Raw genomic sequence first — 12,827 nt, forward strand, 5'->3', positions numbered from 1 at the left:
TCTTATTAATTATTATTCTATCGTCTGATGTTAATTATTCTCTTATTTCTCATGTTAATTAGTCCACATGCCTAGTCCTTCCCTTGAGTCCGTGGGCAGCTTGGTAAGTGATCTGCTGGAACTGGAGCTGATTCAACGCAGTTGCTCAGTTGCCTTTATTAATTTCTTCCGTATCTTGGGAGTTCTGCCAAATGTCCTTGGAGCCCGTAAATCCCGAATTGTTTGTCTGACATCACTGAAACACGTCGTGCCCTATACCTTAACGAGGAAATTAGGACAAAAGATTTGTCTTTCTAACCCCTGGACATTACTTTAATCTTGCTTAGTAGCGTCTATCTGTTTCAAGGATTAAATCTCCTTCCCTGTTGATTAGGCTTGAAAATCAAGAGCAAACATCGAGAAACAGCCTTCCTTAGGAAAACTTTCTGGCGGCGCCCGTTGGACGGCAGAGACGGCGCGGCGGCCGGAGGCGCGGCCGGGAGCCACCGCCCGCTCTCGGCGAGGCCCGCCCCTTCCGCTCTGAGTGGCAGGAGCTCAGCCAATGGCAGAGCTCTCAGGGCTCGCAGGCGGGACTTTATCGACCCTCGGCCAATCAGGTTGGGACTTGGTGGGGGCGTGGCCTAGCGGCGTCGCTAAGGGCCGGGGAGCGGCGCGGCCAGGCTTGGACGCGGCCGGGCCGTGCGGAGGGCTGGGCAGGGTAGGGCGCGGCGCGTTTGCCGGACCCGGCTGCGGCACCGGCACCATGAGCCTGGCCCTCAGGTCGGTACGAGCACGGCGCTTTCCTTGCTTGCCCCGCTCGGGGTCCGCAGCGCGGTGTGGGTCCCTCAGGGCCACGCCGCCCCCGTTCGGGAGGCCGTGGCGGGGCCTGGGTCATCCCCGGCCTTCAGCCGGTCCCATCTGATCCCATCGTCGGGCCGGGGCCGGATCCGGATAAGGCCCGTCTTTCTGCCCTAAGAAAGAAGGGTCCGGTGCGTCTGGCCTTGGGAAGTTCGTTTCTGGGTTGTCTGATGTGCTTTCAAAAGGCCTGTGAATAGGCATTAAGTTAAACTGCTTGGCTTTGTTTTGTTTCTGAATTCTGATTTAGTAGCTGTTGGGTAAAGGAGCCTGGCTTATGAATCCCAGTGCCTGGCAAATTCCTGTCTTCAAGTGTAATTAATATGCTTACATGGCACCTGCTATGCTTAATTTTCAAATCTAAGAACTTTGTGCTTACTATGGTTAAAGTAGGTGCAGAAGTGGCACTGAACTACTTGTATTTGAGTACTGCTTTGTCTTTTGATAAATTATTTTATGCTAAGCACTAAATGAACACTTAGTTACCCGGATTGCTCCTTCAGAAGAGTTTGGTGTTAATCTGGTTTCAGATTTATAAATATATTTCTTCATCGTAGCTCACAAAATGCGGGCCCCCTAGATCTGATCTGCTCTCTTGGTCCTAATTACGTAGCCAGCTCAGAGTTATTTTAGGCCTTCCAAGAGTTGTAGTAATCCAAAGCCTGTGTGAAATCATACTGTCTCAGTTGGTCTGTTAAGAACATCTTACTCTTTGAGGGTATTGTGGTTTGAAGCTCAGACTCTGCAGCTTGCACTTTTATTGTCTGTATTTGGGGTTTTTGCTTCAGTGGTTGTTGAAAACTAAGTCTAGATAAGTGCTTAGTCTTAGGTTTTGATTAAAATTAGCACACTGTTAACAAAGAAGGGCATAAAGCAGTTTATTAGAGGGGACTTGGAAAGTTAATTTTGCAGTTTTCTGTTCATTGATCAGTAATCTTTATGCATTCTACCCTAGGTGATGCAGCACTCATTCTGCCTCTGGTGCAAAAGGACAAATGAGCATAAAAAGCCTATTCCTGATAGTATAACATAAACTATGCAATAATTTAGGAAAGACTTATGGAAGTCATCTAGTCCAGCTTCCTGATCACAGCAGCTTCTACCTAAAGCTGGCTGAGGATGCTAAGCACATTTTATAGTTAGGTTAAAAAAATGTCTGATCATGGAGACTCGTTCCCAGTGGAACTATTCTAGCATGTCACCACATGCACTGGGAAAATGTTTTCCCTTAGATCCAGCTGCAGTTTCTATTCCAGCTGCAATTCTTTCCCTTAAATTTTGTAGTTATTGTCTCTCCTCCTTTTACTATGCTCCTCTGAAAAATATAAGCTTATTCCTACTAGCCAAAGAAAAGGGGGCTTTCTTTGAGTAAGATTTGTTGATTTGGAGGGCTTGTCTCTTCATATATACCAAAACAGAGCAAAAAAATCTTCAAAACAGTGTGTATGTGTATGATCTAAAGGATTAAAAAAAAATCCTACAAGTACTATTTATCTAAGAATTGTTACAGGTGCCAAAGTTGATTTGTAGCACCTAATGCTAGCTTTAGCAGCCAGACTGTTAGGCCTAGTTTGGCTTCCACTGGCCTATCAGTCCCCAAATTTATTTTATTTTTTAAGCTACGGTGTAGAAACTAACTGTTTTCATAAGTTGTATAATTTCAACTGCTAATTTACTTTGAAACCTCAAGAAACCTTTTTATCTGGTAATTTTTCTATCCTCTTTTTTTGTTGTTGTTGTTGCTGCTTATTAACAAAAATGCCTGTGCTTGTTTATTTTGGGTGGGAGACTGGAGGTATCATTCAGATTTCACAACAGAATTGTCTATTTCGAATGTTATTTTAAACTGGGAATACAAGCTGGGAAAATACTGACTAGGTAAGGTAGTGATTTCTAAAATTATGGTGAGTTTGTTATTGGTGGAAACGGTTATATACAGTGGCATCTTCCCAGTAGAAATCTGTTACACTACATGTAATTTTCTTTATATAGGGATGAGCTCTCAGTAGATAAAACTAAAAAGAAGAAAAGAAGAGAACTGACTGAGGAACAGAAGCAAGAAATTAAAGATACCTTTGAATTGTTTGATACGGACAAGGATAGAGCGATAAATTACCATCAATTAAAGGTAGAAATTTCCTTTCATTTAAGCAATTTTATAGCAGATAATATATCCATTCCATAGTGAATCCTTAAGATGCTGACTATCTTTAAAAACTTCCTTCAAGATGTCTTGCTTGGTTAAAGGAGTGAAGGAAAAAAAAGAAAGAATGGGAAAAAAAGAAAGAATGGGAAATTTCTATTGGTATAAGAATAAGCTTTTCTTCCCACTTTATTATTTACTTCATGTGTAACAGAATTGCTATTGCATTCTAAATAACCCTGGTATAATTGCCGACCAGGGATAAGCTTGGACAGATGGAAAAACTGTCCAGGGATAAGCTTGGACAGAGGAAAAAAACTCTTATGTTTGATTAGTTTTAAAGATGTATAACTTAAAGCCTTTTGTTGGTTTCAGATGTGTAGGTAAAAGATGTAAATCAAATTTGTAAAACTGTTGACTACAAGCCAGAGCTTACCTGTATTTTTCAAAAGAAAGCCTATGATTTGTAGGAATAAGGTGTGCTTTTTGAGCGAGGCTCAGTAGTTGCCCTTCCCAAATAAGGATGCTTCTAATGATAGCTGTTAGCAGATGGAGTTTAGGCTATGTTTCTAAGTAAGGTCTCCCACCTGAAAGTCTGCAGAGTAGTAAATGGGGTTCACTAAACTTGCCTTAAATCTTCTATGCATTTTTATTCTAATTAAGACAGCAAGAACAAAAAGTAGCTTTGGAGAGGCCAGTGTTTCAGTCACATATAGCATGAGATTTTTTTTTTTTTAAAGAATGCCTAATTCAGTTGGCTCTGTAGTGTGGCTCTTCCAAGTAATTTGAAGAAGGAAAAAAAAGTCTTATTTTGACATAATTTGCTGCTGTTAATGTGTTAGGTAGAACAATTCTCTTTATTTCAGTGTTCACTTATTTTGTTTTTGTTGGAAGTCACTGAGACTAGGGTTGTGCTGGGATCTCGTGGTTATGGTTATGCTTTTTCTGATTATGGTATGCTTTGAATTCCCAGCTGTCATGATTACTTGAAAACCTCTTTCTTAGCTGTCTAATCAAATATTGTCAGCCTGAAGCTGTGAAAGAGCAGAAATATATGAAAAGAAAATTACATATCTCCTTCTCTACAAAATCATCATATAGCATCAATTTTTGAATCACTACATCAGTGGTTTTCATGTGTGGTTAGCCTGTATTCATCAGTTTGGAGGAAGTTAGGGTGCTGTGTGCTCAGCAATTACCTTCTAAGGTGAAATGGGAATCTAAATGTGAACTTCTGCACTAATGGAAAAGTAAAATATAGGTTGGCTTCTGTGGCTAGAAAAGCAGTTTAAAGTCTTGTAGGACTTATAAATCCATGAACATATACACTTGTATACAATTTGCAGAATGATTTTCAGCTTTGTCTTAAGAAGATAAGAGCTTTGAAAAATAAGGAATAAATTTACTTGCCCTAAGATGCATTTGGTCCAGTCTGTAAAATCCCTGAAAATGCAGTTTTCTTTTTTTCTCACTTAAGTAGATGTTCCATTTCCTAATAGTAGTTCTAAATGCTTTTTATATGCCAAGCTCTTTTCCTTTTCTTTATTTTATTTATTATTGTTACTTAACCATTAATATGCTGTTTCTCTCTTGGGCAAGAAGCTAATTACTGAAATAAAAAGGAAAATTTGTTAAATATTTATTTTGATCCTTATCTATTGATTATGGTTGCACTTCCATTTTATTCCAAAAGGTGGCAATGAGAGCCTTGGGTTTTGATGTGAAAAAAGCTGATGTCCTGAAAATACTTAAAGATTATGATCGAGAATCAACAGGCAAGATCACCTTTGAAGATTTTAATGAAGTTGGTATGTGTTTAATTGTGTTTCTACCTCTAGAAATATTTAGCCTATAATAGTGAGTACAATTTCAAAGCCGTACTTTGTGGACTTCTTCAATTATTTAAGAAATAGAAGTGGGAGACGTCATTTCATATTTTGCTTAATATAGGTCAGTAGTAAAGGAAGATTAATATTTGTCTTCTGAATTCTTAATTTGATATGTACAGTATAAAAGGATGTAGGATATACATAATCTCTCTCAAGCTTAAATACAGGAATAAATGGTAGTTTAAAGTGTAGATGTTCTTGTTCATGGGTCTCTTATAAGATTCTTCTTCTTGCTGTGGAAAAGGTATTTGACATTGAATTTCATGGGAAGGAGTGCATACACACACAACCAGCCTACGGACTTCATATATTAAAAAGATTAGAGAAATTGAAGTAGATTTTATCTATTGTACAAGAATTTTCAACTGTTGATAGAGCCAGTAGCACTAGTTGTGTCTTTTGTCTGAAATTTGTGTATTGTGAAATTTTATGTACTTTGATTTTGTAGTGATATGCAGAATTTTTAGACTTGATGTTTCTTTGAAGATTTTAGGGGATTTTTGTTAGGCATAATTTATGCTTTTGCATTCACTTTATGTTTACCAAAAAGTAATCTGTGTGGGTTTACATTTCTAGCTTATTATGTCCATTATAGTTCACTTTGCTCATGATAGTCCATTTCTTCAAGGTATTGTATTTCCATAGATTTTGTGGAACAAAACACTCAAACCCCCAGTACTTGCTCTTGGCTACAAATAGCAATCATCTTAATATATCAAAACAATTAGTGATTGAAATGTGGAAACATTTCATTGTTTTGCAGATTAATACTGGACAAAATGTTTTGTTAATGACAGGTAATATTTTTGTAGTTATATTCCAAGTTAGAGAACATTATTTTTACTTATTTTCTGATTTATAAAGCCTATGTGGAAGTATTAGAAAGAAAATGAGTGTATTGATTTGATAGTAATACTAGTCTTAAAATTACATTATGTATTACATTATATAGTATTATAGAAAAGAAATATACTGCGCAATTATTTTTTTAATTCCTGATCTCCAGTCCTGTTCCTTGTTTTCATGTTTTGTCCTGGCTATCAATATCGACAGTCATTAAGTGCTGGAAGAAGCCAGGAAATTCTTGTAGAAAGCACAGTATATAGTTGGAATGGGATTGAACCTGTTGGAAAACTTAAGTTGAAGTAGCATACAGCTTGTGGTGCCATATGACCTTAACACAGAATTAAGTATGATACCACTTCTAACAGAAAGACTGGGGAGTTAGATAAAATAGGTTACTGAGACATTAACTGTGAAGAGCTGCTGAATATGGGTAAGCAATTCTTGAGTTATCAATTTCTCTTAATTTAATGTTCTGTTGAAATATATAAAGATGCAATTTTATTTTGTCTTCTGTGGTTTTGTATGTAGAGACATTTTAATATTTTTTCAGTTGTCTTTTTTACCACAAAAGGTAGCATTTTTCAAATGACGCAGCACTGTTATTTTAAAAGAAAATACTTAAATTTAGGGTAAATCTGCAGATATATAAACTTGATTGCTGTAGTTGGCTTATATGAGCAGGAAAAGTTCTTTCCTCTTAAATTAGCTAAGCCAGAGCAGACATTCCATCTGCAGTTAGTAGCAGATAGTAAATGGTTCTTTCTGTGCAAACAGTGTTGATGTGATTTTAATGGCTTGATAATCCAAGACTAGCCCTCTAATACAAGACTAACAGGTACAAAGATGAGGAGATACATTATTGTTGGTTGGTCTGAAGTAATTATTAGAGAAATACTTCATGAGGCAAGTTTGTATTTTCTGTTGCAGAAACTGACAAATGGTTGTCTTAAAAAAATAATAAAGGCTGAATAGTCCTTTCAGAATAAACATCTTGTAATTCACAGCAGCATCCTTTTCATAACCCCTATGCTTAGTCTTTTTTGTTTTCAGGTTTGGGGGGCTGGGAGTGGTCAGTTGGTTGGTTACGGGGGCTTTTAGGTTAGTGTGGTTTTATTTAAAGGAGAAGTTCTGTGTGGATCTTTTTCTTCACTTAACTGTTTCAGTGTTCTCCCCAGCTAAAAATTGTGTACTGATGAAAACATGTAGAGTAACACCTTCATCTAAAAGAGCTGAGGGTGTCTTATCTGAAAACTTGGAATTTTTAAAGAGAAGGCCTCCTGTGTATACTTTAAATTCCTATTGGAAAATGTGTGGAAAGTGTGACTACACCACTGTGCAGCTTTCTAGTGCAACAGTTACATCCTAAAGAGCAACTCAGCTTGGGAAAACAGAGGTGAGAAAGAGAGGTCAGACAACAGCCAAACAAATATGCACATTGAATTCTATAGAAATACAAGAACAGGTGAAATCAGACATGTGTTCTTCATATCGTCTTAGTTTGCAAAGATCATTCTGAGTTTACCTTTCTGAATTTTTTAACTTTTTGCAGTGACAGATTGGATACTGGACAGAGACCCACTAGAAGAAATACTCAAAGCATTCAAATTGTTTGATGATGATGATTCTGGTAAAATAAGTCTGAGAAACCTGCGCCGGGTTGCTAGAGAATTGGGTGAAAATATGTCTGATGAAGAACTGCGGGGTATGATTGAAGAATTTGATAAGGATGGAGATGGAGAAAGTACGTGTTGGAAAATATAACACCATATCATCTTGTTCTTAATTTTGTTCCCTTTTCAAGTGTTATATTGTTGTGAAAATGTCCTCTTTCATTTCCTTCTAGATGACTTTAATCTCAAGCATAACTTAGCTTACAAATAATGTAGACAATTGCTTTTGACAGCAACTAATCCTGGAGTCTAAGAATCAAGTTGATTCACCACCATCTCTTATTCAACCAATGTTTATTAAAAGATAGGTGAAAGTGTAGTTGAAGGTAGAAGTAAGAGAGATTCTGTGTACCTGCATTACATTTTTATTTCCATATTAATCAGTAAAAGAAGTAAAGTGCTGAGAGAAAGTCTTTTGATCACTTACTCAATGTACCTTAAGTGACGATGTGTCATTGTTGTGATTTCAGCTTTGGATATGGAGCATTAAGCTAATAAATCGTGCTTGAAATAGCCTGGGTCTATGTAGGATCAGCTTGCATGGCTCTTTAACATACTTCCGAGCCTTGGAGTGCTGAAAAGCATAGTGTGAAAAATGGGTCTGTGACTGACAAGGTCCATACAGAGTAGGCTGCAGAAGTGATTTGCTAGGTAGATAAAAAATGAATTAGCAAATCAAGTTTGATACTATGCTTGTTAAATCATTGTGCACACTGAAACTTAAGAGTTTTTCATTATCTTCAAAACAACTTTATTTTTACATCAGAAGCCTTAATACATGAATATTTCAAGGATCGCTCACTTAAGACTTTGCACATAAAGACTGTATCAGTCCATTGAACACGATTCTCACAGGGTGGTGACTCATGAGATTTCACTAGCAGGTCATCAGTTTTTCCTGTGACAATGATATTTATGCTTGTGAGCATATGTTGGGCTCAAAACTCACAGGTGCTAGTGGAAAAATTGAGTTGTCAGCCTTCTGACAGATGCTATTCAATGCAGGTGTTATTTTTTTGGAAGTCATAGCTGTAGAGGTGAGTGGAATCAGAATTCTTTGTGCAAATATGTTTTTTCATGTGTTGATCTCCTGGAGCTGCCAAATTATCTCATTTTTTTTCCTCAGAATTGTATATCAATGTTCTTTTGTCACATTGCTATTTGGGTAGTACATATGGAACATACACCATTAGCTCCTTTCAGGAGGACTATTGAGTCATTTTGTGTCAGTGCTGAATTTTTTAAAATGAAATTAATCAGTTAAGACTAAGTGGCTCAGTTCCTCTTATTCAGTCATCCATTCATTGTCTGTTAGAACAATCAAGCAGAAGATTGAATATGGAAGAATGACAGCATCATGTTTGTGTATGGTGCTGTTTGTCCTTAATGTTCTGTGTGTTTTTTGTTCTTTAAAAAAAACAGGCTGTTCCTAGCTTTTTAAGAGTCATTCTGAGAAAGTTAATTATGCTGTGAATCACTATTTCATTTGTCTTCAAACACCTGGGTCATGTGTCAAAATTGTGCTGTCATCTAACTCTCCTTCTTTTCCTGCTCTCAAAAAAAAGTTTGAAACTGTTAATTGTTAGAATTTTTTAATTGACATATCTAATACAGATAGTAACACTTTTGGTTTAAACCCTGTATTGCATTTAAGAGATTGTTTTGCTCACAGTGAAATAAGGTATCTTGTATAGTACTCAGGTTACATGAACCATTATGTTCCCAGCAAAACCACTGAGCTGTACTGGTAGAGTACACATACTTACGTAAAAGTGTATTTGATGTATTTTTGTCTCCCTTAGATATGTAAGTAATCCTACTTTGGTATTCTTGGGTTTAATAATTACTTCTGGTTTTGAGCACAACTAACTTGAAAAACTCTGTCGTGTCAGTTCGTGCAGTTTTGATAATCTTGTTGATGCAACTGTAGGAAACACTGTCCAGTCTCATGTCTCAGATTTTTGGCACAGAATTAAGACAAGTACCCAAACCCACCACTGAAAAAATACGCACGTTTAACTCTCAAGATTCTAAGTCAATGTTCTCTTTCTATTAGCTGTGATTCTAGTTTGTTCTTTTATGATTACTTATGTCATGGAGTTGAGGGAGATCTGATGCCATGAAAAACGGTGCTTCTGCTTTCATGGTTGTTGACTTGTGAACAAATTCTTATGTCTGAAGGGGACTAACTGAGCGTACTTGGGTTACTGGGAATTGTAACTACACTGCTTTCTGAAGTTTCTTTGAATGTTCCAAAATTTGTTTGTCATTATAATGTTGTATTTTACAGCATGATTTCAAGGATGCTGTAAACCAGAGAATTACTTTTGAGACAGTTTTCGAATTTGTGCTGTTAAAATGTTGTTACTATGATAAAGCTGTGGAAAATCTTTTAAAATCCTATAGTCATGGTATTTTTGTGTTTCAGAACTAGATGTAGCTATGTGATGCACTGGTATTTCAGAGCATAGGGCCCTAAGCTAGACTAAATATGCTTGTTTCCTATTTTTTTTACATGCATCACAACAGGACATATTTAGGTTTTTTGACATTTTTATTCATTAACATAATTGAATTTCTTTAATGTTCTAGCTGTGAATGTAGTTCCTTCTTTGCAGTGCTTTGTTTAGGAACAGCTTGGGCATGTTGGCTGGGATGGATAATTGTCAGGGCATTGTATGTGTCTTGTCTTTTCCATACCACCATCTTACTCTAATCATTCCCCAGTTCAGTAATTACTTGCAGAGTGAACATGGTCACTGGTTAACTCTTTTACAGGGGCTATGTTTTAACATATGAGAATGGTCAGTACCTCAGGTATAACTGCAGCAGAATAATTAATGAATTATTATGACTTAATTTCTTCAAGTGCATTTGTGTAAAAATGCACTTTAATTTTGTAAAAATAAAAGTGCATAACAAAAAATAAGAAATTACATAATTTTTGTTAATTATGAAGGAAGAAACTTCAGATGGGGAAAGGCTCATCAAATGTCCATTTTAAATTTGACTAATTTATGAAATAATTGCTAAACATCTACAATTTGTTTTGTATTTGGTGAGTGTTACAGAATGGGAAGATAGAAATAGCGTTGTTTGAACTGTGGTGGTAAATTAGTTGTAAATGTTTTGACTTATTATTTTAAGAATAAAACTGAATTTAGTCATAACTAACTGATGTGTTGTTGCTTGAGAAGTACTTAGTTAATAAAAATTTAGATACCAGTCTTAACATTTTTATACACCTTTAAAATAATACTATTTTGCATAGCCATCTTACATGTTTCTCAGGGATTTTTTTTCTATCATATTTCACTTTTAGAATATTTTAACTTTTATAATTAGAAATAATATAAGTGATTATAAGTGAGGTAGTTTCTGGGTTTAGTATTCCACATAATGAAGCTTGCATTCTGACTTCATGTTACATGAAAAAACCTGTGCAAAACCCTTGGTCTAGAAGCAAATTTGTAAAGACTTACAGTAATGGATCAGATGCAACAAATACTAACAGAGAAGCCTTTAAGTAAAGCACAGATATGTATTACTTCATTTTATGGTTTATTGTTGTTTGCTGTTTGTCTAATGATTTTTTTTCCTTCTTTAAATTTTCTTTTTGCAGTCAATCAAGAAGAATTTATTGCTATTATGACTGGAGATATTTAGCATTAGAAGAAAAGAAATTAACTGACCACAAAAGGGAGGAGTTGTTGGCAGCTTCCATTACAATGTTTTGTACTTTCATTTATTTTGGTAGCTGGAGTGGCGTGGAAGGTTAGTTGTCACAGGACCAAAATAATAAACGGGTTACATGCACTGATAATTCAGTACTTTGTATCATTAAATATTATCACTAGGATAATTGATGTAATATTTTAGATTAAGTAAGTAATGCTGAATTTCAGAATGTTTGAGTAACTTTGTGAAATAGCCTTGTCTCAGATTTCTAAATTGTATCATATAAGAACCTTTTAAGGTTCGTGATTTTGTGTTAGCACTAGTTGTGGCCTTAGTTTTGATATATAAGGTTGGAAAAACTTCTGTTTTAATAAAACATTCTTTACTACTACTTGAATGTGTTATTATTGTAGTTCAATCTGAACTGAACAATGAATCAGAGAACATGGTTTTTCTTTTTTCATTTATAAGCTTTTACTTCTTCTCTTTTAGATGAACTGCAACATTAAATGGGCAAGCATATGCATCTTCAAAGATGCCATTTATTAACTCTGTTATCCCTGTATGGTAACAAGTGACATGCAACTATGCATGATTTCAAAACATGCTTTAGTCACTCAGATGTCTGCCAAGTCTCTCTGCAGTATCCACAATTCTGATAGTTGTAGAGACAACGACAGTGGCTAACTTCCTGCAAGCCAAGTAGTATGCTTTAGAATCCAATAGCAAAAACACCCCAAATGAAATATAAAACATATTTTTAAAATCCATTTAAAAATCTGCAACAAACTCCCACAACTCCTAACTAGTATTTTTCAGTCTTAGAAGATTTGTGTTGAGGTGCATTAATTGGTTTGTTCTCGCTTCCCCCTGTGTGTGGTTGCACCCCAAGTTTCCTCCCTTTTCTGAAATGTCAGTCCTACCTCCAATCCTCCCATTCCACTAGAAAATTCCTTGTCTGTCCATGAAACTCCTCCCAGGCACCTTCTCTGTCACTCAATCGTCAATCCCCCTTCTCTGGAAACTTCCATGAGAGGTGTCGACCGGGGCCAAGAATTCCTCCCATGAAGCCCTCTCAAAGCCTGTTTTAATTCTCATTTTCCCCCCTTTTGTTCCTTTATTGGTGGACAGCTGAATTCCTCCTTTGTCAGTCCCCCTGTATTTTAGGTGGTGTTCCTCTGATCTTGGGGGCTGTCTGAAGTGGTACCCCCTGAGGTCAGGAGCTCGTTGTTCTCCTCACTAAAAACCTTGGACTAAGTACCCTCCAAAGTGCCTACTCCTTTCCTTCACCAGCATCAGTCTTGTCCTCCCAAGGAAAAGGCTCATACCCTTCGCCGCTCTTCTGCACTCCCTAGTGCGGAAGTGTCCCTGCTGTTGGCAGTGTCGGGGCTAGGAGGGGAGGGCAGAGCAGCTGCCCAGAGGACACTGCAACAGATGTGTTTGGGAGGTGAATGTTTAGGGGGAAAGATTCAGTGTTTGTGACTGAGCCTATGGATGGCTCTTAACGTGTATTTTCTGGGATCAGTATGAGAATTGTCCAGTTCAATAGCTTCTGACTTAGCTTTTAATTATTTTTGTGAACTATTTAAGGGACAATTAGTTTCTGCAGACAATCAACTGGAAAAGTCTGTTTGTAGTCTTCAAAAAACTTTTTCCTCAAAAATCCTACCTTTGAATGTGTCAAGTGCTCTCACATGCTGCATGGGTCTTTAGGGGGATGGTACTATCTCTGTAGATGGCTGGTATTTATTTTTTGATAGGTGATCA

The 12,827-nt window shown here is 36.8% G+C and overlaps 1 protein-coding gene across 2 annotated transcripts; it reads left to right on the plus strand.

Annotated features, from left to right (window-relative positions):
- The first annotated feature begins 596 nt into the window (after positions 1 to 596).
- CETN3 (centrin 3) lies at positions 597 to 11,451 on the plus strand. Of its 2 annotated transcripts, XM_012577404.5 has the most exons (5): positions 597 to 759; positions 2,827 to 2,962; positions 4,671 to 4,785; positions 7,262 to 7,453; positions 11,005 to 11,451. In XM_012577404.5, the coding sequence occupies exons 1-5, from the start codon at positions 743 to 745 to the stop codon at positions 11,046 to 11,048; spliced, it is 504 nt and encodes a 167-aa protein (XP_012432858.1). In that variant the 5' UTR covers positions 597 to 742; the 3' UTR covers positions 11,049 to 11,451.
- The last annotated feature ends 1,376 nt before the right edge of the window (positions 11,452 to 12,827 follow it).

The sequence above is a fragment of the Taeniopygia guttata genome, chromosome Z (assembly GCF_048771995.1).
Source record: "Taeniopygia guttata chromosome Z, bTaeGut7.mat, whole genome shotgun sequence".
Classification (NCBI taxonomy): domain Eukaryota; kingdom Metazoa; phylum Chordata; class Aves; order Passeriformes; family Estrildidae; genus Taeniopygia; species Taeniopygia guttata.